This window comes from Gymnodraco acuticeps, unplaced genomic scaffold, assembly GCF_902827175.1.
Source record: "Gymnodraco acuticeps unplaced genomic scaffold, fGymAcu1.1, whole genome shotgun sequence".
NCBI lineage: Eukaryota > Metazoa > Chordata > Actinopteri > Perciformes > Bathydraconidae > Gymnodraco > Gymnodraco acuticeps.
The window spans coordinates 73,256-100,767 of record NW_022989904.1 but is presented as its reverse complement, the minus strand read 5'-3'; the positions used below and the strand labels follow the sequence as shown (position 1 = coordinate 100,767).

Genomic DNA, 27,512 nt, shown 5'->3' with positions numbered 1-27,512 from the left:
TGTTAATAACATGAGCTTTATTCATTTATGTTAGTAATATTTTTCATTTCACTTTCAGACAGGCACTCTTTTTAAGAATAGTTTAACATTGTTGGTATCTACTTCTACCTTTTTCAAAAATCTTTAAAAAAGTGTATATGGTTTTAACGTTGAATATGATTATGCGATTAAGTCTCTAACTTTTCCAGCTGTTTAGAATTGTGTTATTTATCTATAAACAGCATTACTGTTTGTTTTTTGGTTAGTTAGTGTGGATGGGTTCAAAAGTAATTAAGACCACAGCTGGCAAGCCTGCGTTAAAATGCTATTCTGCAGCTGCTTTTATAAATAAATACCGGCTGAAAAACGAATTACCTGTTTTTATGATTTGAAATTAAATATTCATAGAGTTGAATAATTGTTTGTGTATTCTTTTTCTAAAACAGACTGACAGAACTGTGTGAAGCCAGCGGGAATCACAGTGTTTGTATGCCTCACACAGGGAAACACATCATGTCCTCCTTCCCAGATTACTGCACTTTGAAGAATCACTGCCACATCTCAGCCACAAAGTTGTAACAAACAAAATGCTGCTGTTATTTGAGCTTTTAAGACAATCTGAAAAAAATAGAAAGAGATAACATTGAGTATCACAGTCTTGTTTTAGTCACAAGTCGTCGTCACACTGACACTTTCTTTAGTCTCAGCACAGTTCCAAAACGGACTGCAATTAAAGTTGTAGCAAAGCTTTCAGTTCCTTGATAATAATACATGCCTCAGCCTTTGTGTCCATTACTTTTTCAGTCATTCTCATTGATGCCAAAACCCCACGAGTTATGAAGTGCCTTAGTGTGTCACTGTGACACTAGTTACTATAGCAACCGGGACACTGGGCTGCACGTAGAGACAGTTTCTTTTTGAAGACTGTGTGATACTAGAAAAGGGACATGGTGTCATAAATATGTATTCAGCATTCATCTTCCCGGAATAATCCAATTAGTCTTTACTGATGACAAGCAATTGTGCTTCTGTGGATGAGCATTACAGGGAGATAAAACACTTTAATGCTTCATTCTGGTGAATGAGGTTACATTTCATATTTTACAATTGCCTAGGATTTTGTTACATTTTCTACAGTTCTGAGATTAATATTTTAATTCTATTTCATGCAGAAATACTGTCATTACAACTTCATAAAAATTAATCACTCTGTTCATTTTGCAACATTCAAACACACACACACACACACACACAAAGTGGTGACCATTGTTAAGATGCAGCCCCTCTAATGGCTGACAGGCACAAGAAGAGGCTTACACACTGTACTGATGTCAACAAGTCCAATTACTCAGGGAATTGGAAGTTAGTATTATCGGTTGCCGCGTATTTGCACATTTTTAGCTCTTTGCTGTTGTGCAAATTTGATTCAATGTTCGGTTTACATATGCAATTTCACGAAGGATTATGCGCAACACCTGCACAAATAAGAATAAGAAATAAAGAAACAGTTATTCTCAAAGTATCGGCAAAGGAAAATACACATCTCAACTGCAGTGAGGGCAACCAGAATCTCCTCGTTTCTGTGCTATTAGCATATATTTAAATGAGGTAATATGCATATCTTTGGCACAAAATGTGTCCCAATTTATGCAAATTAACCTCACTGCAAAAACAAAAAGACTGTCTTGGTTGTTTTTAGGAATGTTTCTTCTCTTTGTGCGTTAGGATGTGCAGCATTTAAATTGTTCTCTAATGTTTTTGCATACTTTGTTCTTGCTGCACAAGCAACACTAATACTTTGCCTCACAGATAAATGCAATCAGGTGCAATATATTTTCTAAATCTGCCTTTGACATGGGCAGATAGTGGCTGAGGTGCAAATAATGCCGCTGTTGGCCTCAGTTCATTCTGACGGTGTTTCTACAGTTCATCTCGTGGCTGTGTGTCCTGCAGCCAGTGTTTGTAGACGACCACAGGATCTATGTTCCAGTGTTTGTGGAAGGAGATGGCCTGCTGCGTCGCCTCAGAGTAGTCATACGGTTGGGCCTAAAATATCAAGAACAAGCATTGGTGTTTGATACGATTAATATTTCATTTAATATATTGATGTGTGGATCCTCTGATACTTGAAACCATTGCCTGACCACAATAGTGCCTTTATAGACAAAGTGATCCTAAATTTCATCACAAATTGACCTTATGCAAGGATGGAGTTTCTTTTAGGCAAATCAATTTGAAAATACAAGTACTTTAAAAAGGTACTTTTTCCACACAAACCCATGGACTCATGGTTAGAGAACATACCAGATGAGCACAAATCCTCTCTTCACTATTGCTATCAGATGAAAGCACAAAAAAGGGAATAAATAAGAGCTAAACATTGAGAAAAGCAATTCACCAACATTTCAACATCAGTAACACTTTCTTTACGGGTAGGTCATTTCCTAACATGTTCAATAGGAATTTCAATTAAAGAAAGTGTAATTTCATAGTTATCATTTAGATATTAGCACAGTCGACTGTTCTTGGAAAAGTAACTAAAGTTAGTTGTGTAAACGTTATTCTTTACATTTGCTGAATGATATGCTTCCCTGAAGAACATTTCACATTTCTGCATGTTCTGCACGTTCTGCTGTGCACTGACCCCAATGTCTTTGTTAAGTTACATTACATAGCGAACAAATGACATGTGTGTATTGTTTCCTACCTGGTGGAACAGGGGGCTGTGTGTGATGGGAACACCGAGGGAAGTGAAGCACCGGCCCAGCACCATGTCATCAGGAGCATCGTCACTATAGCAACCACAACCACTGGAAACGAGCCGGGACACCGCAGACCGACTAAGCACCATGCTGCTCACAGAAAAAAAACAGATATTTAAATAATAAAGGGAATTAAAAGCACAATAAAACATGATACAAGGTTTATGTGGCTGTCTGAGCCTGAAGAACGTATTCATTTTTGTTATGTTATCATGTAAAACTATTTTTATATTTCAAAGAGGCAGTTTTCCTTGAACTTTGGGATGCAAATATCCTTTTCTTCACACACAGTATTCAGCCTGTCAGGACTATCAACGCTTCCATTACTGTTTTTTCTTTTGACGGGATGTGTAGCCAAAATAAATGTTAGCTGGTGAACATAGTGGAGCATTCAGCAGCTTGAGCAGAGTCAGATGTTTCAACTTAGTTGTAAGTGAATTTGTCTCAGTGGGCTCAGGATAAGACATATAATAGGAAATAAAAAGGTCTAACACACACAACAACACCCTGTCCCATAAAACACACAAAGTGACAGTCCTTTAAACCTTTTATAAAGTGCTGGAGCAGAATTGGGGAACCCTTTAGTAATTTAGTGGTTGTGCTGTAAGTGCTGTGGAGAAAAGGGGATGTCTACTTTCTGGTTGTCTTTTTCCTGAGGGCAGTGTTCTTAAGGATGTTTGTCAGGAAGCCTGGAGTCCTATACTATTTTAAGACCTTTGAAATCAACGCCGGTCTCATGCGTGTCATAGATGGAGTGAGTTTAAAGGGGTTGGTTTGGTTGCCATACCACACAAATATCAAAAAGATGAAAACATTTTCCCTGGTAGCTCTGTAGAACCGCAGCTTCCCCGCACTGGACACTCCAAACATTTTTGTTCAGCTCGGGGATGAAACTTTTTTGGTGAACTTTTTGATGATCAGGAAGATCCCAATTCCATGCAGCACAATTTAGAGAGGAGGTTGTTGTTCCAGCGGTGCACTTTTCCAATCTTTAAGTTGGTAATAGTCTTTAGTGAGAGAGCCTGCCCATCCCTCAAAGAGTCAAACACCAGCTACTTAGTTTTGAAAAATACTTTAGTTTCAAGTTGTAGCGACAGCCCTTGCTAACTTGCGACAAGACCCTAATTTCTGTAGGCTCATTCATTGACTCGTGATATCAGCCTTGCCAATGTTGTGTTATCAGCAAGTTTACATTTTTTAACAGAGCCCTCAGGAGTTGGTAGAGACCAAACCAGCAAAAAGGGTATCAATTAGAATGATGTTTGTCAGAGCAACATTATCATTTGCTTTGGAGGCCATTTTAGTCAGTGTGAATAAATAACTTAATATCAACATACAATTAGTCATTTGATCATTCAATAATATAATACATATACAAAGTACATTAAAAATATAGCAAATTGTAGTCAAAATGTATGACAAGATTTCAACCCTACCAGATTTGTCTTGTATTTAATATGCATTTTAAATGTACTGATTTAATGCTATGGTGTACTAAAGAAATACTGATACTTTATGTAATATTTATCAGAATGCAGTCGCAATAACGTTTTGGGACAGGCATACACATACTCTGCTGCTCAATGCAACAGGCATACACATACTCTGCTGCTCAATGCAACAGTCATACACATACTGTGCTGCTCAATGCAACAGGCATACACATACTGTGCTGCTCAATGCAACAGTCATACATATACTGTGCTGCTCAATGCAACAGGCATACACATACTGTGCTGCTCAATGCAACAGTCATACACATACTGTGCTGCTCAATGCAACAGTCATACACATACTGTGCTGCTCAATGCAACAGTCATACACATACTGTGCTGCTCAATGCAACAGGCATATAGTGTTAACGTTTATTCTCCAATTTTGACTTAAAGGTGGGGTAGGTAATTTTGAGAAACCGGCTCGAGATACACTTTTTGTTATATTCCATGGAATGCTCTTAACATCCCGATAGCAATGAATATCTTAAGTGCTTTGACAAAAAATCCATAAAAAAATGTCATCTGTGGAAGCCGTAGTACTGTAAAAAGCACGACCAATCATTTTAGCCGGCCCGGCTAAAATAACTGGATGGCCTACCTGCCTGTCAGCCTTCCATCTGTGCACAAACTTATCTCGTGCGTGTCCGTGTGTGTTGGAGGAGGGGCTCTGTAAGGAAGTAGCAGATTTCTTACGGCTGTGTATTTTTAAATTCTAGCGCACTCGAGCTGGTTTCTCCAAAATCACCTACTCCATCTTTAATAACACTTTTGTATTTGTGCAGCTTTCACACCACTGGCTAAACTGTGGCTGTTCCCTGCAAAGCATTCTTCTTTAAGCATAATTGTATGTGCAGATAAAATAAATGAAAAAGAAAACCGAAAGAGGACAGTTCTGAGTTCAGTCAGAAGCTGAGCTGAACACAAACACCCACACACTCACAGAAAGAAGTGTTGACAACGTGCAGCTCCCGTACTTGTACAGCTCGACATTTGCAAATAAACAGCCCATGGTTCATGGTTAAAATTTGATTCACCTTCTGTCCTTACAACTTAGCATCAACAGCACCCACACTCCCTGCAGCCTCACCCTCCTCCTCCTGTGATGTAGCTGTATCCGCTCTGAAGCAAGCTGTAACCGTACCTCTCCCCCAGAATCACTACTTCCTTCGGGTCGTAGCAACGCAGCAGTTGCCGCAACCTGGGTAAACTACAGACAGCAAACAGACAGGAAGTGAGGAGCATGCGTGCATATTTCCCAAACACAAGCACACATCATAGACTCTAGACTGTATGGAGAAACACAACACAATGTCTTGGCTACATCAAATGTCTATGCTAAGAGACTACAGAGGAATTTTAGGGGATTCAAACCGTTTCTAAAGTTGTGTCTTTAATGCAACAAAACTACTTTGGTTCAAAGCTTTTCTCAAGACTGTGACCATCTCGCTCCCTCCTCCAGTTTTGTTGGAAATGTTAGTAAGTTACACATTTATAAATCTAACTGGTTCCTGAAATCACTGACTAAGTCGGCCAGCAAGTGACCTGTGTGTGCGTGTGTGTGTGCGTGTGTGCGTGCGTGTGTGTGTGTGCATGATCTTAAAATAAATCACTGTCATGTGATATCTAAGGTTATGTTTTCTTCCTTTCGTTGACAGTTGTAGAATACAACGAAATATCTTCTCCCAGTTACCTGATCAGTGTGTCGTCATCAACAATGAGAAGCCAATCAGCCTTTGGTACGTCTTTGCTTAAGAACCGCTTCAAGATGGCAAATGTCTTCCCACAATGCCCTGCAGGGAGATGACATACAGATAAAGCAGGGATCTCCAATTCATGTTTGTGGTTCATGAGACCTCATCAGACCCGATTAAAGTATTTTATCCACTGGCTGTTTTAACCCGATAGGTAAACATATTTACAAAAAGGATTATTTTTCTGTTGATCATTTTAAAATAGTTCTGAAATAAGTTATCTACGTCAAAGGCCAAATTATTTTTGTGAAAATCTGGCAAATAGACAATTCACACTGGTACTGATGATATTAACTTTTACAAAACACAGAACATATCATATTTTTACACCAAGACAAAATAGCTAGGCAAACAAAATACCCCATTTTCTGAATGAAGATAATGTATGAAGAAAACTTGAGATGTCCCAGTCAGATCATATACAGTAAGTAACATTCAAAAAAGACTAGGTTAAATAATAGAAATTTCAATACGCCTGCAGGTTTATTGGCATAAAGCAAAGTATTAGACAACTGACACAATTGACCTCAAGATGGTGCTATATAAAAAAAGTCAAAGGATCATAACGACATGATCATCCCGTAAAAATATCCAACTGAAAATGGTTAACTATTTTGAAGCGATGAAAAGTCACACAAAAAAAGAAAAGTTAGATGTATAGTTATTAGGAGACCTCATCTGGGAACCAATGGATGTCTTTAGAATATTCTGTGCCAATCCATCAAGTAAATGACATTTCACTAAAGAAAGTGGAACCTTTGACCTAATGCTGGCAACAGAGGAAAAGTCATTAGATTGTATCCCCTTATGGCCCAGCATCATCTATTGATCCCCCTCCATCCACACATTTTAAAGCTACCTAGTTAGGTCAGGGGTGTAGTCGTTACAGCCGTCACAAACATCCCCTAACTCTGCAGCTTCCCCCCGAGCTCCTTCTGAGGGATCCTCCGACTGCTGTCAGGACACCTCTGTGATTGAATCTCTCTAAAAGCCATGACACACCCACAGTCCAAGATCGTTCAATATAAGCAAAGAGAAACAGACGTGAGGGAAACAAACAAATGACTCAAGTCAAAAGGGGACACAGAGGTCTAATGTATGATGTTTTCACTACACAATGACCTCCAGGAGTGAGTGTGAAAATGGTTCGGCAAACGCTGCTTTGATTAAATGTTTGTATCAAAAGAACGACGTGTATATCTACAGGCTGTTATCTGGGATCCCTCACTACCACAGCTGCTGTGACATTATCTCCTCAGTCACAGAACGTAACTGATTGTTGGCTTCTGGCTGTAATCTTTGCGGTGTGTTCAAATGCAACAAATGAAGCTAGTCCCTTGTTCTTGGTGTGGTGTGTTTACACTTCCTACATCCGCTTACCTCTCTCAGTGTTGGGCACTCCCAGGCTGATCGTGGGTATGGAGGCGTCAGTGACGTCGCTGTAATACTCCAAAAACTCAGCGTCTTTCTCCCAGGTTGCCTTCACCACTGGTACTGTGAGGAGAAATGGAAGAGGGGAAAAAAAGAGGCCAGGTGGAAGAGAGAAAGTAGAGCCTTAAACATTGAATCTGAATCACAGACACATACAGAGTTAATTATGAGAACTATCAAATAACGACAGAAGGGAGTGAGACTGGAGGAGAGAATTAATAGTGTGTCTTTGAACTAGCATTGTCATTCCCTTCATGTGGATTTGGATAATAATAAGTAATCACAAAATTAGTTTTATGTTGATTTATTCTTAAATGATTCCACTAACTAATTGTTTGGAGTGCACACTACTGCTTTCCCCTGCAATGCTAATAAGACCTGAATATTAAGTAGCGGGTTGGGGAGTTAATCGCTCTGATCTTTCTCCTTTTGAGTTTGTCTGTTGCTTTAAAATATTCAGTCCCTAACTGCTGGCTAATTTTGACCCTAAAAAAAAGAACCCAATGTTTTGGATAATTACACAAACTGTTGCAATTTAAGCAGACAGACTAAACGAGGTTGTGAATTTAAATTGGATGTTTTAAATGACCGGCACTCTGTTTAGAGAGTGGCAGTAAAGAAAAAAGCGTTGACAAATTAAAACTGTGAAGTAAAACTTGCACAGCTTAATGTCCTGTGATTTCCATTTAATTTCGATTTACTCTGTGATAAACGTTAACTAAAAGAGTTCATTTTTGCGATGTCGTGACCTCAGGGGGACAGATCGGCTTGCTAGTGTGATCAGGAAGCTGAGTACAGGAGTGTGGTGGACAGTTTTGTGGAGTGGTGCAGTCGGAAACACCTGCAGCTCAACGTTACTAAAACGAAGGAGCTAGTGGTGGACTTTAGGAAGCAGAGTACCGCCCCAAGCCTAATTACCATCGTGGGCATGGATGTGGACAGTCACACATTTCTGGGTGTCCACATAGACAATAAACTGGACTGGAATAAAAACACTGACGCCCTTTATAAGAAAGGCCAGAGTTGCCTGTATTTCCTCAGAGTCCTTTAACGTCTGCAGCACTATGTCGCAGATGTTTTATTACTCGGTGGTCTCCAGTGTCCTCTTCTTTGCTGTAGTGTGCTGGGGCAGCAGGGTGAAGACAGCTGATGCCAACAGACTCATCAAGCTCATCAGGAGAGCAGGCTCTGTCCTTGGAGTGGACCAGGAGTCGTTGGCAGTGGTGTCGGAGAGGAGAATGCTGAGGAAACTTCTCAACATTCTGGACAACGAGTCTCACCCCCTGCATGCCACACTGGTTTCCTACCGGAGCACTTTCAGCCACAGACTGAGATCACTGAAGACCACCACGGAGCGCCACAGGAGGTATTTCCTCCCAGTGGCCATCAAACAATATAGCTCTTCACCCTTCAGCTAAGCGAACTGAGAACTTTCAATCTGTCAATATAAATATCATTACCCTCATTACAAAACACTCGCTGCTATATAGCATGTGCAATATTATTATTATTAACAATGTGTAAACAGTGCTTGCCCTTCAAAAAAATTCGGGAATAGGCACACACCTCGCTCTGAGTGGAACTTCTGGCAGGTTTTCACAGCAACAAAAACATCTCTCTTTGACACCGGATCTCCCTAGTAAAAGAAAGAAAGAAAAAACAATGTTACTTTTTATTTAAAAGAATGTGTTTTAGTTATAAAATGCCAAGAGGTGCAAAGGTGAACCCACAAGCACAGTGTGAGGTGGAACATACAATGAATGTTATGGACTTAAAATAAGGTCCAGATGGTAATATCAGGCACATTAGGTCCTAACAGCGCTGTCAGGTATTATCATCGACTACACCTGTCAATACTCTATTCGTATTCCAGCAAAAATGGGGATTTTAATTCTTTTTTTTGATCTGCGACACTTGCAGAATATTCATTACAAACTTCAGACACTTCCTGATGATGCTTGACACTAATTCCTGTGAGATCATCATCATCAGATCTAGCGCTAAATTATTAATGTATTCCTTGTGACAGATGGTCTTCAAATGTATGCTCCTTTCACATATTGCCCGATATACGCAGACAGCGTATATCGGGAAATACAAAATTGCTTAATACAAAAGTCATGTATACAGCAAAGTGTTTTATTCATAAATAGCGTGTCATTATCATATAAGAGGACCGTAGCGCGAAAAGGAAGGGAAAACAAATGGAAAATATGTGGAAATATACATTATGAGAATGATTATGTGCATGAAAACCAAATCTACAATTACTTATAAGTTATTCTTTTAAGTCATTTTTCTTTGAAATCGAAGTACATGTGAAATGTTCTTTAAAGCAGATTACAAAAAGTTAAAATTAAATTCTTGTGTGGGTTGTTTTGTTTAACACCTTTTTCTTAATCTTTTGTCTTCTTGATTTCTGTTACGGCCTTCAGACCGGGCTCACTCATCCTGCAGGACCCGATTATTTGTCGGCCTGCATAATAGACTTTGGCACCAGCGACGTGTGTAATGTACTCAAATTAAACTCAGCCGGACAGCTGAGTTATAAATGTGATTCAAGATGGTGGATTAAAAGAAGCAACCCTGAAAGAACACCTTGAAGTCCTCATAATATAACACTCAGAAAAAACACAGGCTAATACAGGCACACTTTTCAAGAACTTAGTGCAAAGGTTTATGAACACCATATTGTAAACGTAATAAAAGTACATACACAGTTGGGAAGGTAGGATGTAAATGTGGTGGCACAGTTGTCTCTCGTCTCTGTACAAAACTCTTGAACTGCCGTCAGCTTTGGACCATTTCCTTCTTCCCAAATATACAAAGCAATCTAAAAATAAAAGAAACAAAATAAAAGACAAATGTTGGGCTTATGCATAATATTTGAAACAGTGATTTGCATTGACGGGTAAGGCAGCTCCTCGAATTGTAAATGACTATCTTTAGTTTTCTGGCAGCTCTCAATGGGTAAGTCATATACATACACTCATTTAGATAGTGACTTATTTATTCTGTACAATCATTACCCACAAGTCAATTGACATTTTCAAAAGAGGGCACACAGCTCCAAGTTTATGAATCACGCATGAGTAACATTATGAATAAATGTATTTAATAGTTGTGAAGACGGGGGAAGTAAAGAAAAAAACATCACTTTGACTTTGAATGAACTCCCGTATCAGAACACATTTAAAACACAATTAAAACAATGTTACCATAACAGACCAATTTGCTGCCCTAGGCAAGATTTTAAATTAACACAAATACAAAATTAAAACCTATTATTGCAAACGAAAGCCATTATTTCAAAAAAAGAACAATTTAACATAAACCTCTGGTTTTTACTGTAATTTACATTAATTACAGCAGAGAGACCTGTCCTAATCAAGTGAAGAGAGGGCTGTCATCTACTTTCACATAAAAAATTACACTTGACCCGCCCCCTTGCTTGCTCCTCCCCCCCGTAGCCCCGGCTCCGGCAGTTCAACTTACCTGATTTGGGGGGGGGGGGGGGTTTGCGCCACAGTTTATGAGCGCTGTATGCAATATAGGCGTAGTTCTTTTAAGATAAGATAATAGGATGTACTTTGTTGATCAAAAATCGGGAAATTGTTTTGTTATGAAATGTAAATAAAACATTTTTTTTAATTTAATTTTGTTTTTATTTAAATAAAAATGTTCGGCGCCCCCATAGGTTGATGCGCCCTTAGCATTCACCGATACTGCCTATGCCAAGGGCCGGCCCTGTACCATAATGTAATTTCAAACTTTCCAAACAACCGGCTAAAAGGTTTTCCCACTTTCAAAGTATAATTTTAAAATGCTCGATGTGAATACTCAATCTCCCTCAACACACATAAATACACATAAGTAGATTCATTCAGAACTAGTCATTTTGCATCAACAATATAATAATAAATAGCAGAAGCTTCAGGCATAGAAAGCTGCAGGAGCCTTTTCAACAACAATCTACTTTCTGGGAGAATATTTTCTATGATTTGTACACGTCTAAGCATTTATCTTTTATCCAGGCAGCCTGGAAGGTAACACTGGAGCCACTTTTCACAGCAGCTCTAGAGGCGGAAAGTAGAATGTTAAAGAAAAACAGCAGTCTTAATAATAGTTATCCTAGTATAGTGATAAACAGCAGAAGGCACGCATATTCAGAAATTGGAAGATGATTCAAGGTACCTCGTGTTTCAAGTCGATGGTGAAATCTGACTTCAGACTCTTGTATTGTATCCGCTCAGCGAGTCTGAAACACATTAAAGAGAAAAATACTGAGAGAAGAGAAACAGCCGAATACAAGTGGGAACTTTTCCCAGGCCTGTCACAATATCAGATTTATACAGCACCATTATTTTTGCCAGAATTCAATAAAGAAGCATTATTGTCATCATTATCTAATGAAAGTTTAAGGAAGAAAAAACATGAATGGTAATGCTATCAGTCAAAGTCATCTTTGTCTAGTTTGCATTTGTCTCCTTTAAGCCAAAAATAATGAAGTGAAAATAATAATACATTTCATTTATATAGCACACTTTAAAAACAACGTAATCTCAAGGTGCTTCACAATGCTATAAGGAGAAAATAGTCAAATAAATCAAATAAAAAGTTATCTAAGGAGCATATTGAATAAAATATGGTAATGAAAAAAGGTTAAGAGCCTAAAAGGTTAGGATAACCAAAAAAAAGAATGAAGAAATGTACAAAGGTCTGATGTAAGACACACACCATCATGTGTATTACGAATTTATTCAAACGTATTCCAGTTGTGTTTATTTCCTAGTCTCTTGTGATAGTGTGTTATTTAAACAACCTTGAGATTTCAACTCTTTCAAAAAAGGAAATAATGAAGAAAAGGAGACAAACATATCAGCAACACATTCATGCGCACACAAACCTCTGGAGCAGCGGCGTGCTGAGAGCCCAGCCTGCGGCGGGGTCCGGATAGCTGAAGGAACCGAGGTCTTCAGAGAACGCATAGTGGTGGATAATGGAGGCTTCGTTGTCATAGAGAGGCTTACCCAAGAACCACTCCTGAGTTACAAAGGGGTGCACGGGAAAAGAGTGATATGAAAATAAAAGTTGCTCAGTTATTTTCTCATCAGTGCTTGTGTATCAGTGCAGGCAACATCACCATCATTCATGTAGCTGAAAGGGCTGTTTAGTACACCCAGTAAGCATTGTTCAAAATAGTGTGCATGTCAGAGTGCATCTCACCTCCTGGACTTGGTATCTGTGGAGGACCTGCAGCAGAGCAGACAGTGTGACGCTGGTTCCTTCCTCAATGAAGAAAAACCAGGATGCTGATTGGCCATAAAAGGCAAAGAGACTGGAAACATCCACATAGAGCCATACAATTCATGCATTTATTTTATAATCCAGGAATCATTAAAGCCAAACTCTCAATGAACGCTTATCGAATCTGATTTGATGAATTTGTTTATCATCCCCATATGTGTGTTTAACACTCACTGAGGAAGCGCAGGGAGGATACTCCAATCCCCTTCATAGTCTGATAACTCATGGAGAAGAAGAACGACTGGAACTCCCTGCATGGAAACAAATAATATTTCATTAATATTTTCATCATCTCAAAGGGCTGGAAAACAGAGTTAACATCGTCAAGGTTAACCTGTCACTTAGAGCACAAAAACACTCCTACATCTTCATCTCTGTATGCAGCCGAGCCATGAGGGTAAACCGTTATTGTTTGTTGAGCACATAAGATCAAAATAAAGTTGTTGTTTCTTTAAATATTATTAACAATCAAATGGCTATTTATTTTTAACATATTGAATTTGAATACTGCATTTTATTGGTGTCATTTACTGAATTCTTTTCAAGGATTCAAGGCTTTTATTGTAATTTGTACATAGCTACAGTGTAGTTATAGTTCTTAGGTCACAGGCTATGCTATTCCCTTAATTCCTGTACACACAAAATGAGTACAATATTTATAAGATTGTATCAGAGGATCAACCAAGGTTTTTGTGGGATATGTAGATATTAAGTAAATGTTGGGTAAATAAATGAAGCCAAATCATGATGATCACGGCCAACACTTATCTAAAAATAAATACAAAAAGACATTGCATGAGCTTGATTAAATGAAGGTGTTACATCCTACTGAAAACATCAATTTGAAACTGTTTTACATCACTGTGTTTCAAGAAGATCTAACATCAAATATACTAATGCCTTTGATAGACATCATTTACCCCAAGATAACCAAAGACAACAAATGTCCTGCTGGAGAATGATTTGAATTGTTTACCACTTGAGGGCAGTGTACACTAATGATCATCTCCTTGCAATACATTACATTACATTACATTACATTGCATTTAGCTGACGCTTTTATCCAAAGCGACTTACAATAAGTGCGTTCGACCAACAAAATACAAACTTGAAGAAAACAGAATCATATAAGTACATCAGGTTTCATAGAGCCAAACATTTCAAGTGCTACTCAACTGGCTTTAGATAAGCCAGTCCTTTATTAGTATAAAAGTGCTTCGTTAATAGTTCTATCGCTCGAAGTGGAGTCGAAAGAGATGAGTTTTCAGTTTGCGCCGGAAGATGTGCAAGCTATCTGCCGTCCTGATGTCAATGGGGAGCTCATTCCACCATCTTGGAGCCAGGACAGCAAACCCACGTGTTTTCGCCGATGGGAACTTGGTTCCCCCTCGCAGCGAGGGTGCAGCGAGTCGTTTGGCTGATGCAGAGCGTAGTGCACGCGCTGGGGTGTACGGTTTAACCATGTCCTGGATGTACGAAGGGCCAGATCCATTCGCAGCATGGTAAGCAAGTACCAGTGTCTTGAAGTGGATTCTAGCAGTTACCGGAAGCCAGTGAAGGGAGCGGAGGAGCGGAGTGGTGTGGGAACATTTAGGAAGGTTGAAGACCAGACGAGCCGCTGCATTCTGGATGAGCTGCAGAGGTCGGATGGAACATGCAGGTAGACCAGCCAGGAGGGAGTTGCAGTAGTCTAGGCGTGAGATGACGAGAGCCTGGACCAGAACCTGAGTCGCTTTCTGAGTCAGCTGGGGACGGATCTTCCTGATGTTGTAAAGCGTGTATCTGCAGCAACGGGTTGTAGCAGCGATGTTTGCAGTGAAGGATAGGTTGTTATCTAGGGTCACACCCAGATTCCTTGCAGTCTGAGTCGGGGAAACAACTGAGGTGCCGATGTTGATTGTTAGATCAAGAGTGGGACAATCTTTTCCCAGAAGGAAGAGCAGCTCAGTCTTGTCAAGGTTGAGCTTGAGGTGATGAGCAGACATCCACTGAGAGATGTCAGCTAGACAAGCAGAGATGCGTGCGACGACCTGGGTCTCTGAGCGGGGAAAGGACAGAATTAATTGGGTGTCGTCAGCGTAGCAGTGGTAAGAAAAACCATGCGGGCTAATGACTGATCCGAGCGAGTTTGTGTACAGGGAGAAGAGGAGGGGACCAAGAACAGAGCCCTGAGGGACCCCTGTAGTTAATTGACAAGGGTCGGACTCAGACCCTCTCCAAGTCACCCTGTAGGTACGGTCTTTCAGGTATGAGGTGAGGAGGGAAAGTGCAGAGCCTGAAACTCCAAGTTTTTGGAGAGTGCGAAGGAGGATCTGATGATTCACTGTGTCGAATGCAGCAGACAGGTCCAACAGGATGATGACAGAGGAGAGGGATGCAGTTTTGGCAGTGTGCAGTTCCTCCGTGACAGCAATGAGAGCAGTTTCTGTGGAGTGACCTGCCTTGAAACCAGACTGGTGCGGATCCAGAAGGTTGTTCTGATTGAGATAACAGGAGAGTTGTTTAAAGACAGCGCGTTCAAGTGATTTAGACAGGAACGGGAGTAGAGAGACAGGCCTGTAGTTTATAACATCAGACGGGTTGAGAGTGGGTTTCTTTAGGAGAGGGTTTACTCTTGCCTCCTTGAGACTGTTTGGAAAGTGACCAGAAGTTAGAGAAGTGTTGATGAAATGGGAGAGAAACGGTAGAATATCAGGAGCGATAGTCTGAAGGAGGTTTGAAGGGATAGGGTCCAGAGGACAGGTGGTAGGGCGGGCAGAGGTAATGAGGGTAAGAACCTCACTTGGAGAGAGAGGGGAAAAGGAGGTAAGTGTGTTGGTGGAAGGAGGGTCTGGTGACCCAGCGGGGAGTAAGGTGAGTCAGAAAAAGAAGAGCGAATATCATCAACCTTTTTTTCAAAGTGGGTAACAAAGTCGCTTGACAGAAGTGAGGAGGGGGGAGGGGCTTACAGGCAATACAGGTGTACAATTAAAGCATACATGACAGGAGTGAGAAGAGCACAAATTGGTTTTCAGAGGGTTTGACATAAGATCACATTCTCATGAGCGAGAAATCACACAAAGGCTACAAGATTTGGATGAAATTATTAATGATCCACTGTTACTGATGAAACATATCTTGACACGCTGACAGGAGGCGAGGATTCGATCCGGAACATATTGATGTTGTATCTGCTCATACATTGTGTGCACTGTTTTTCTAGTTTGGTAACAGACTAAATGAATGAGTTGATTCAGACGCTGTTTCTTACAACTTCCTCCTCTCTAAGTGACTCATTCAGAAGAACGCACACATCTCACTCTCTCTTTCACACGTTATTCATAGGACTATGAGGATGAATGTAAGTATAGATAAGTATAGGTTGGAAATTAAGGTTAGCGTATGATCCTTACTTATCTCCGCAGAGGTCACGCCCCTAATTTGGTCACATCCATGTTTATTTCAAAGAGCCAAAGAGTGTTTGTTTTATATAATGTTATGTAAATACAACATGTAATGCAGAACTCAGCGTCACTCTCACTGTCTCCCTGCAACGCATTGAATTATTCAGAGAGGTGTTTTTGTTCCTTCTGGAAAAAGTAATAAAAACTATAGGAAAATATAATTCCACAGCACTGAAACACCTCAGGCTTTAAGATGATTATGATCTGATGAATTGTATTATTATATCAACAATTCATTAAAACATTTTCAGCAAAAAGTGCATATCATTAATCTTCATTAGGGAAGGATTTCTTTGCCTTTTGAATTAGACTTCAGTAGCCTTAGCTAGGAGAAATGAATAAATAATCATGAAATTAGTGACACTATGGAAAAAATTATTCTTAATTCTTAAAGCCATATTAGGAATAAAAACTATTTATTATATACATTTTTGGAGGACTCGTATGTCTATGTAAAGCTAAGGCTAAGATGAAATACCAGAACATACTTGATAACATCATGAGTCTGATAAAATAAATGGTATTATTTTAGTTTCTGGCGTGACAGAACGTTTTGGTAATTTATTTACTTCCACAGTTAAGTGCACAATTTCCCACAAAGGAAAGATAATATTCATTGAAAAGTAAAGTAGCTTTAGGGCTTCCAGTTCCCACAGATATTCACACATAGAGCGTTTTCATGCAACCACACCACTTCAGATGCTGAGTGTTAAATATGGTTATTAACATCTGCTGTAAGTGTGGCGAGATGTGAGCGAAGAGAGCTGAGAGAGCAGCTGCCAAATGACGGGACTCTGTAATGAAGCTGGATGATGAGGCTGAAAAGGCTGATTTAAAAGCCTGCAGTTACAGCCAACAAATAAAGGGCCAAATGTGAGACGTTTATAAGTGTCTGTCTCTTCCTTTGAACAATATGCCAGGAAAGATGTGAATATAAATAGGTGTTATAAATTACACTAACATTACAATTGAGATGTAGCTGTTAAAATGTTGGTGACATCATGACCACAGCTGTGCAAATATAGATTACTCTATAGCGAAACAATTTAAGTGTTGTGAAATAAACAATAAAACAGCCATATGTCCCACAGACGATAAGCTGTCTGTATGCAAGTCAGACAGGAAGCTGAGTTAATGTGTGTTTGCCACCTTTAATCATCTACATTGAAACCATGACGCACATTGCTAAAAAAAAAAGTGACGAAAAACCTAGATTCTTGAGAAACATTTAGCTACAATCAAGATCTGTGATCAACATCAAATCTAGATAAAGCTCTCAGTCATTTTCCTCACTTTGACAAATCACCACGTCCTCTGAAGCACACATGCTGAGATGATTGAACACTTATCAATACGCTGTCCAGCACTTTCAGGACCTGCAGTCAGCGGTGGTCTGTCGGGGTCTCAGGCTATAATTCCCAGGGTGGACCTATTGCTTATTTTGTTTTTAAGTTTCAAGTCTGTTTTACTCTTAATATGAATGTAAATATGACGTTAATATCTGAAAAACCACAAACACTTAACTACATTGCTACACATTTTAGGGTTTTAGTAAGGTAACTACTTTAGCACTTAAAATATGTTTCAATCATATTATTATTTGTTTTTTTATTGTCTTATTTTATGTTATTGATTCTGATGTTTTCTTTAGAATGGCTGTTCATTTATTAAATGCGTATTGTACAATCCTTCTCTTAATGATCCAACTTTCTATTATCTGTTTGTAATTACTGGGTCATTTAATTTGTGTATTATTTTTCACAGTCTTTATCCATAATTCTCTTTTTTCCTCTTTCTTTTTTCATTTTCAGGCTTCAGCCTCTTCATTGACTTTTAATTAAAACTTTAACAAAGTTACGAGAATCATGCAAGTTCACCAGGAATGACCTGGGGCCCCTTTAGGGGGTTTTCTTCTGAGATGTCATTGCAAATCGTGCATTGGTCGTTTAAAGAGAAAGAACTGGTTGCAGTCAAATTATGAGACCTGGCTGTGGTTTAAAGTTTTTTTTATCATTATGACAAAATGGGGTCCTTGAGACATTTACTAATGGTATAGCGTCACAACAGTGCAAGATGCAGACCACAAATATTATACATACAGTATAACACCTTTTTGTTTACCTTTAAATATACAAGCCACTAGTTACATTAATGGTTTCTCTTGGATTTTGTGGAAATCTCTTTTTAATTCATACATAAAACTTCCCTTTTCATACCTGTTATTCTTTTCCAAAGTTATGTTTAAAAGACATTGAAGTCAAGACTTTCCTAATCCAAAAATAACCTTTGCATTAGAAAGATCAATATTTAATTAGCTAAAATACATTTTGATAAAATAAGTTCATCATGTTTACAGAAGTAATAATGATCTGAGAAAATTCATCGAGATGTAACCCCTAAATGATTGATGCTCTAAAGATACTTAAAATCTAATTTATTTTTGATTTAACTGAATTAATGATCATATCGCAATTACCTCAAGACTGCGGAGGTGTTGCACGTTTTTTTCTTTTTCTGAGTGTCTGTAGACTTCCTTTCAGACTGCATAGAACCAGACTACATCAAATTAAAATAATTTCTTGAGCCATTTTCTTTACATTAAGTATACTGATGAATTGCTCTTCACAGCTCTCATGCCCTTAACAATAATTTAACAAGCCATTAATGATAAATTAGAATTAATTGCCGGGCAGCTCACTCATTTTATAACCATAAAGCCACACTGAACTAACTGCATTATCTTTCTGTCTGTCAGATAGAAATTGGTGCGGTCACCCCTCAAACAAAACCAGAATGTGGCTTCAAAACAAAACAAACAGAGATTTCAAATGTATTCAGTGCTCCCACTCTGTCGCTGCTGAATCACTCACTGATAGGGTTGAGAACCGAAACTCGGTTCCAGATGAGAACCGATAAGAAAATGCCGGGTAGGCCTACCGATACAAAATACACAATTTCGGTTCTGCTTAACGGTTCCACCGGGTCCGTCTGCACCGCGGTGACCCGGTGGAATACAGCCAGGGTAAGGGAGGACTGGCCATCTGTGTGTTCTGGAGAATCACAGAACGGCCGGCTCGGTACGCTGACGGCCGGCACCGCCCTTCATTTTTTTAAACGGCATCATGTAAGTTGCGGCGACAGAGGTCCACAGTTTCCCCGCAGCGAGGCGGCCTGCCCTCCCATAGACAGTTCACGAGCTCAGTCACTTCATAACACCAAAGATGGATCGCGGTAAACGCTCTAAAGCTCCACTACACTAAAAAAGAAAAAGACAAGGCACAGTGTAATGCTTGTTAATAGCTTGCCACAGGCATAGCTCAGTTAAAAATAAAGCACAGCTATTGTGCAATACATTTGTATTGCATGTATATTTTTTATTTGTAAAAATGTCAGTTAAAGCTTAAAAAAATAAAGATATTTTTGTTATCTAAACGTTTGACCTCTTTCTTTTACAATTTTGGAATCAAAACGGGGAATCGATAAGAACCGGAATCGATAAGCAGAACCGGAATTGGAATCGGAATCGATACATTTCAAACGATACCCATCCCTATGCATATGTGATTTAAAAATGTCTCCAGCTGCCGCACCACATTTTTTGTTGACAGACTGCCATGTGATTGCAGACACATCAGGTCTCCTCACTTAACACAGGAGAGGGACTCAGAGAAAACAACATGTGAGATGGTTAAAATCATTAGTAGATTTCTCAACCCTGGGACATTTTTGTTTCTTTCTATGTAAGAATCTTTCAACGGAGCCCCTGCTGACTACCTTCTGCCATTATTACTATGATTTTCTGGATTGAAAAAGAGTTCGGAGGAAGAATACAAAAAACAGTATCAATGTATTTTTGCTTCAAAGGAAAATCAACAGCTTCTCACTGCAGGCTCCCATGTCCATATTTCTGTCGTCTCATCTCTCCCTTTTCCTCTGAGCTCAGGGAGGGGAACACTACAGCAAGGAGGACACCTATCGGTAGCCGTGTATTAAGACAGCTATGCAAACTCCCACTCCAAAAATCAGTGACACACAGTAAAAGCATTGTTTCTGCAGCATTATACCCTGTCTGCTGTTAAGAATAAACTGAACCTTCTTGAGTCCTTAACGGCAATAAAAAATATGTATTGTTCTAAACCATTACTGCTGGTAATAAATGTGCCTCAAGCAATAGGATAACTAATTAATGTACTTTATATTAAAAATCCCCATTAAAGCATATAACATTTTTTATGTTGTAGCCCATTTACTACTAATAATGTTTACTTTACATATCTGCTGCTAACCATGTCTCATATGAGACTGTACAATTGCCTTGACTGAATAAATAAATACTTTTATATTGATAATCATTCATAAAGTTATAATTTAAAAATGGAAAATTCACCTTCATGAATGGTTGGATGGAAAATCCAGGGAATCCATCCAATACCTAAATTACATATTTAAATGTCAACTTCATGGTGGCTCGAGTTGAAAAGTCACCATCATTAGTAGGTTTTACCCTCTGGGACTGTCTGCACACAATGTCCTGGTGGTATATCCAAAAATGTCTTAAACTAAATATGATCTCTTTATAATTATGTATAATAAAAGATATGGTGTCAAATGTTCATAATTAGCATATGTATTCAAGAGTTATGACCAACATTGTATTGTGTGAGTTCATAGTAATTCTAATGAGGTCATCCTTGAGTCCAATAAGATTAAAGCAGTTTTCTTCCAGGCTCTCTTTAAATATCATGTTTATTAGAATGGGAAAGATTAATAACCTGAAAACATTTGGCCAGTTAGTCGGCATAATTACATAAACGAACCTGTGCAAAAATGTATTAGATTATTAAAAACATAACTCTATTTTAAAGGTTACAGTACCCCTCTTATTATCATAGTATCTTGAGTTCTATCTTGATAACAGATGGTTCACACATGAGGACACATGTGTGGACACATAAGACCAGATCTAAGATCTAAACCAGGGGTGTCCAAACTACGGCCCGGGGGACAAATGCGGCCCGCAGGCCATTTTGAATTGGCCCTCAGTTAATTCAAAAAGTATAATGATATATGGCCCACAAATGAAACTTTTGCTTGTCTTGTATTGCACTTCTTAAATATATATGTAAACATATATTACACAGTAGTATTCATGTGTTAATAAGCTCACTTGCAAATGAATTCCATCAAAGTTGAAAACATTTTCTAACAAATCTAAGTCTAATAACTTATTTCCATAACCAGCTCGAAATATACCCTTCATATTTCCTCTTATTATGAGCAATCTGAGGCTTCTATTTTAAGGAATTAGCTGTAACACAATAAATTAAACCCTCGGGAGAGCTGTGATGTTGGCTGTTTTTTCTTAAAGCATATTCAAGTGTAAAGCATAATTTACCTATATTTGATTTATTTTGCTAACTTATAACTCAACTTATGAGGCAATATACCTCTAGTGAGTGGCCCAGCCCTTCCTATGTTTTTCTATATGTGGCCCTCGGAGAAAAAAGTTTGGATACCCCTGATCTAAACCCAGCAAAAGGTGTTAACCGACTGCCTGCCAGATGTTACCTGTCCCAGCTCAGCGGCCTGCTGCAGAATCTCCACCTTCCTCTGAGCAGCGTGACGGGCGTGGAAGGTGTTCCTCTGACTCTGGATCAGTAGCACCACCTCCTCTAAACCTGAGAGAACATGGACACACAAGTTAAGAGGGGTGACAAAAAAGGAAAGGCAAAGAGACTAAAGAAAATGTGTGACATACATTTCGACAGTGTGTGTTCTTGACAGGAAAACCTCAAAGTGATGACATAAATTCACGAGACAAAAGAAAATGTGTGACATACACTTCGACAGTGTGTCTTCTTGACAGGAAAACCTCAAAGTGATGACGTAAATTCACAAAGTCACTGTTCCCGGCAAAGATAACCACTGTCGAAACTACGACTTGTTATTTCTACATACCAGTTTTGGGATGCATTGGACAAACAGAATACAACAATAGTTAGCTAAATACCTTTGGAGGTGCTAACAGGTGGTTTGTGTTGATGTTGGACGGTTCCAAGTAAGTCTCTATTTTCAGTGTACTAAATGAAGCCAGTTGGCCATAGCTTTATATTTAGGGTACAAACATGAGTCCAATCAAACTTTTCATAGAACTATAAGCAAGAAAGCAAATAAGTGTATTTAACTAGTCCTTCTTTTAATTCAATCCACAACCTCAAAGATGTTGGTGTCTGGGTTGAGCTTTTCATTTACATGCTCTCGATGAAATTATTATCATGCATCGAATAATGGATTTGCTTTCCTAAACGTAATCTATGAACAAAACATCAGACCATCTGTGGTGCAATCCCTCACTCACCAGCAGGGCCGTGTGCAGTGTGCTCCTGATGCTCTGCTGCCTGCGGGGATCAGAGGGATCTGGTTTAGTCTGACACACACTGCTGAGCCACACGATGAAGCATTATCACAGAATCTGGGCAACACTTACATGAGCATGACCTACGTGTTTGTCCCCAGCAGAGGAACCTTTAGGGCGCGAAAGAAGAGGCAACATTTAGTCATCAAAATGCATTAATTATATGTAATGACATGAGCAGCCAGTTATTCTTTAAATTGATTTGCAGGGGATATCGGAAAATACATTTACAGCAGATGTCATATTGCATTCAGAAATGTTTGCCTGTTTAAACATTTTTTTTAATATCTTTGGGTTTTGGACTGAATATGTGATATTGAGCTCTGAGATCTTGGCACTGAGTCTAAAAACTATAGTCTAGTAAACACTTTAACCAAAAATGTAAATAATTGTTAGTTGTTGCTAAATATTAAGCACATGTTATGTCATTATAGTTATATCTCTAGCTTGGTCTTTAGAAATGAAGACAGGAACCACTTTCACAACACTTTAAAGTCTTGACACATCTGTAATAGCGCGACAGCCCCAGCAGCAGACGTAGCAGCAGCAGTAGTAATAGTTATTACTGCACCAACACCTCTTCACTATATTAACAAGATAAAAAATTAGACTTTGTGTCCATGACTCAAAACAAACTTTGAAACCAGGACAGATAGTTGCAGAGCTCAGTATAGGCTTTGTGGGTGTGTCATACTTGACTTGAGAGTCACCGGTATACTAGTGAATAATCATGTCAATCTACGCTAGAGGCAGAGATATGACGGGAAGTCAATGTGCATTTGTGCTATTATTAGTGGTGTGCAAAGCCCATTTAGTTATTTTCCTGACTCAGACATTAAAAAAAAATACTTTTCATACATGGTAACCCTAACCCTAAAAAAAGAAAAACATAACATTTCTCCAGATCTAACCACAAAATGCTTCTGAATGCTGTAATATTGAGCTGAGAAATAGGTCATGATGAACCAAGATGTGAGCTATGAGGTGACTCATGCAGGTGCAGGTCTCTATGGGACTGTCTGATCTAATGCATTTTCATTAAACATGAATCTATATGTGTACCACCCAGGGCAAAATAAACCAGCAGGTGCCTGCTGTGAATGCATAAAGGAAGAACACAAATAAGTATATTGCAGAGGTAAACTTCATTATGACAATCACTGTTGTTATTATGGTAAATACACATTAAATACATTACCACCCATAATAAACCTAAAGGCTCCCTTTCACTGCAGACATGTTGGCATGTTATGGTAAAGGATGGTCTGGTATGGGAAAAGCTCTCTTTAATAACATGAATGATACGGTGTTAAGGAAATAGAATAAATAATGTATCATCATTGAGGTAATATATTACACCTGCACTATTCCTGCTATCATTAATAAAGGGAAAAGTGTCAATAGCAATCAAATGAAAGACCATGAAAACATTTTTATAATACCTTGTGCATTTCTGGAAAATTCTTAAATTACAGGTCTTAAACGCGTTTGGCTTTTCCAGTTGTCTTTTGGGGTAATGCACACTCATGGCATGTCACAGACGTTTTCACTCAATTTAACTGTCTCTTTTGGCCTGTATTAAACTGTATTTAACCAACATTTCCATCACCCTTCTTTTGGATTTGTTAATCATGTTAGTTTAGGACAGCTAACAACTTAATGAACCCTTTTCACGGAAGACATTTTAAATGGACCTATAAGGAAAAGCCCAGGTGGAATTGATCATTTTAACCTCTTTTACCAGAGCAGAGGCCTCACTGGCCATAGGAGTCACTGGGTGTGTAGGTCTTCTCACTTTTTAGCTTACTATTTCATTCGTAGACAAATATCTGGCTGCAAATAACCTGCATGTGCTTTTCATTATTTACTGATAAGAATATGTGGCAATTGGACCACGGGGTTATAGACAATGTCAATTTCACAACAAACTAAATCAGCATGGTTTGTAACTTCATTAAACAATCATCTTTATTCTTCCCAAGCAAGCTTCTGTGTGATTCTATCAGTGCATATTCTTCCTAGAGACACATTTATCACATATTTGATTACCTTGAAATTAACAACTGTTCTTTAAATCGTCTTGTTTACAAACCCCATGGGAGCACCTGCATTTAATTGAGTGATGCGTCAAGCTATACACTATATAACCTCCCCGGGGACTCTTTTCAATTTCAAATTAAAAGAAAATAGACAATATTTTGTAGCAAAACATATGCCAGGGTCTCACTGGAGAATAACTTAAGTCTGTAATTAAACATGAAATACCTCCAGTTTAACATTTTTAAACAAAAATGCACGCTTCGCTCTGTTAAATTACATACATAGTTTTACTTTGAAGTACACATCAAACTAACTTCCGGTATTTTTATCATGCATAATGCTAGCAGTTTAGCTTACACCATAGCTATCTCCACAGGGCATTGACCCCACTTACCAAGCCAAAGAAGAAGCACCGCGACCAGTTTGCATCCGTCCACCACATAACGATGAGACATGGCTTCTGTGGTTGCTGTTCTTTGTTTTATATCACCGTGTTTTCTTGGCGAACTGGAAACACTGGTTAGCTACATTCCTGTACTGGCGGAGCTGGGCTGCAGTGACTGTTGGAGCAGAGCTGCAGCGACCTCTAGTGGTCACTGGTATGTTATGTTATGACACTGGCATAGTAGTAAACCACAATGTTGCTTCCTTCTCACTTTCAGTGGTGGTGGTCAAAGTCAGAGGTGGGGGAAGTACTCAGATCTTGTACTTAAATACAACAAATGAGAACTACCAGAGTGTAGGAATATTCAGCTAGAAATAAAAGTCCTGCATTCAAAATGTTACTTAAGTAAAAGTATAAGCATCACAATATATGTATAGTACCAAAAGTACTCAGACATTTAGCTAAAGTAAAAGAAGCATCAATATCACATTGTTTTTTGGATTCTCTGTTGTAATTTCTTTATTTAAAAAAAAAAAACTATACTCCTGGGAGACGGATCCCTCTGTTGCTCTTCCATGGGTTTTATTACATTTTTACAGATTAATTGTGGGGTTTCTTTGGTAGTTGTTCTTTTAGCGCTCAACTCTAAGGATAGAGGGTATTGTATGCTTTACACACTGTAAAGCCCCCTGAGTCAAATGTGTAATTTGTGATAGTGGGCTATATAAATAAAATGTGATTGAGTCATTGTAATACCAAAGAAATTCCAAGTCTTACATTTTTACAACAGTGCTTGAGAGAATGTAGCCCACATATTTATGTTTAACTTCTGGTAATACTGATATAATTAGCCCTAGTTTTGCTAACAGACTTATTTGCTACACTAGGTATTCAAAAGCTAGACTGATTTTACTAACACAATAGGATGGCTGAAAAAGATATACTAACCAAACAGTATATATTCCTCCTCAATGCTGCAGATCAGCCAAAGCTGCACTGACTCTCTGAGAGCAGCTTTTTCACTTTTGGACTCAGTATGCCCTCCACAGAGAGGTCGGAGGTTAGCTACACAATCAACCGACAATAAACAACGAGAGATAAACTAGAATGCATGAGTTTTTACACAAGCTGATTGTGAGAAAGGATTTTCAAGCCTTGTTCCCAGTATAGCAAGCATTGTCTAGTGTAATTTATATTATAAATAGATGTCCAGAAAGAAGGCTGAAAGCATGATTTCTGTTGTTGTCCATGCAGACTGTTAGAGACATACAGAACAAATGAGTCAACAATATCCTGACCACTGAGTCTAAACATGGACTTCTTGCCCACACAAATTAATTAGTCTGTCTCCGTGAAACCACAGCTGTGGGTGTTCAAATTTCTGTGTGAATATAAAGCGAACTCTACGGAAAGAAATTCAAATGGGATTTACGTTTCCTACAAACTTGAAGAATAAGGAAATAAGGTCAGAGCTTTACTGGCTTTATGGATCTGTTTTGGACTCTTATCGGGTGAGTGTTTGCGGGAGATAGCTAAAGTAAATACTCGAAGACTTACCCATGAGCACTGACCAAACATTGCTTATGAATAAAAACGCCAACAGGAAGAGAGTCTGATAAGACATAAACACACACACATGCAGAATATTAATGTCATCGTACCACAAAGGCTGGCAGGTCACTCAATATGTTTTTCATTACTGTACTTTTCCTTCTCTGTTCAAAAGCTCGCTTTGTTCTCGACAGGAATGCCTATTGCTCACCTCAAGTGGCTTCTCGTAAAGTCCGGAAATCCATCTTCATTATTGTGGATATAATTGAACAATAGTGTTATTTAAAAAAATAAAATTTGATTTAGTTATTTATTCATTTATATATTAATTGTTAATTCATAATTCACTTTATTTTCTCGCTTACTTAGGGCCTACATTGTAGGTTTATAATATAAGCTATGTAGGAAATGGCCAAACAGTTTTATGAAAGTAAATACAGCTCTGAAAAAAAATGAAGAGACCACTGCACGATTATCAGTTTCTCTGGTTTTACTATTTATTTTACTTGTGTTGGAGTAAAATTAAAAAAAAATTATTTATTCTATAAACTACTGACAACATTTCTCTGTGTTGGAATTCAACATAAACTGGAATGGATTGGCTGCCATACATGTCGAGATTGAGATTTAAGAAAAAATTGTAGTGGTCTGTTAATCTTTTCAGAACTATTCTCCTTCAAAATAACGTTTTAAGGGAAGAACAATATTAAATCATCAAATAGTACTTCTGGGAAATTACCCATATGTCAATAGTGCTATCCAGACATTAGACAATGATTAACATCCGGATAATATTGAATCTGTAGAACCTGTTTTTACTTAACCACATGTGTTTATGTGCTCCACAAAATGTCCAAAAAATGTAGTAAAAAAGAAAAGAAAAACAGTAGTAAAACATTACAATGTTCCAGAGCCAAGTTAATGTAAATTAAAGATATATTGTAAATAAAAA

The 27,512-nt window shown here is 38.5% G+C and overlaps 1 protein-coding gene across 1 annotated transcript; it reads right to left on the bottom strand.

Annotated features, from left to right (window-relative positions):
* Positions 1-25,983, bottom strand: LOC117540603 (beta-1,3-glucosyltransferase-like). Its single transcript, XM_034207376.1, has 15 exons — positions 25,019-25,983; positions 22,657-22,694; positions 22,528-22,567; positions 21,738-21,847; positions 12,901-12,977; positions 12,646-12,757; positions 12,326-12,462; positions 11,614-11,677; positions 10,136-10,252; positions 8,986-9,055; positions 7,369-7,482; positions 5,928-6,027; positions 5,325-5,444; positions 2,687-2,831; positions 1-2,025 (listed from the first exon to the last, which is right to left on the bottom strand). The coding sequence occupies exons 1-15, from the start codon at positions 25,077-25,079 to the stop codon at positions 1,900-1,902; spliced, it is 1,431 nt and encodes a 476-aa protein (XP_034063267.1). The 5' UTR covers positions 25,080-25,983; the 3' UTR covers positions 1-1,899.
* Between the last annotated feature and the right edge of the window lie 1,529 nt (positions 25,984-27,512).

What these genes read in the sequence shown, in the direction of transcription:
- LOC117540603 (XM_034207376.1), bottom strand. Translation starts at nt 25,079, where the DNA reads ATGTCTCATCGTTATGTGGTGGACGGATGCAAACTGGTCGCGGTGCTT. An exon ending in ATCCTCCCTGCGCTTCCTCA is followed by an intron (nt 12,758 to 12,900) that starts GTGAGTGTTAAA and finishes GGATGTTTCCAG; the next exon opens with TCTCTTTGCCTTTTATGGCC. An exon ending in ACAGATACCAAGTCCAGGAG is followed by an intron (nt 12,463 to 12,645) that starts GTGAGATGCACT and finishes TTTGTAACTCAG; the next exon opens with GAGTGGTTCTTGGGTAAGCC.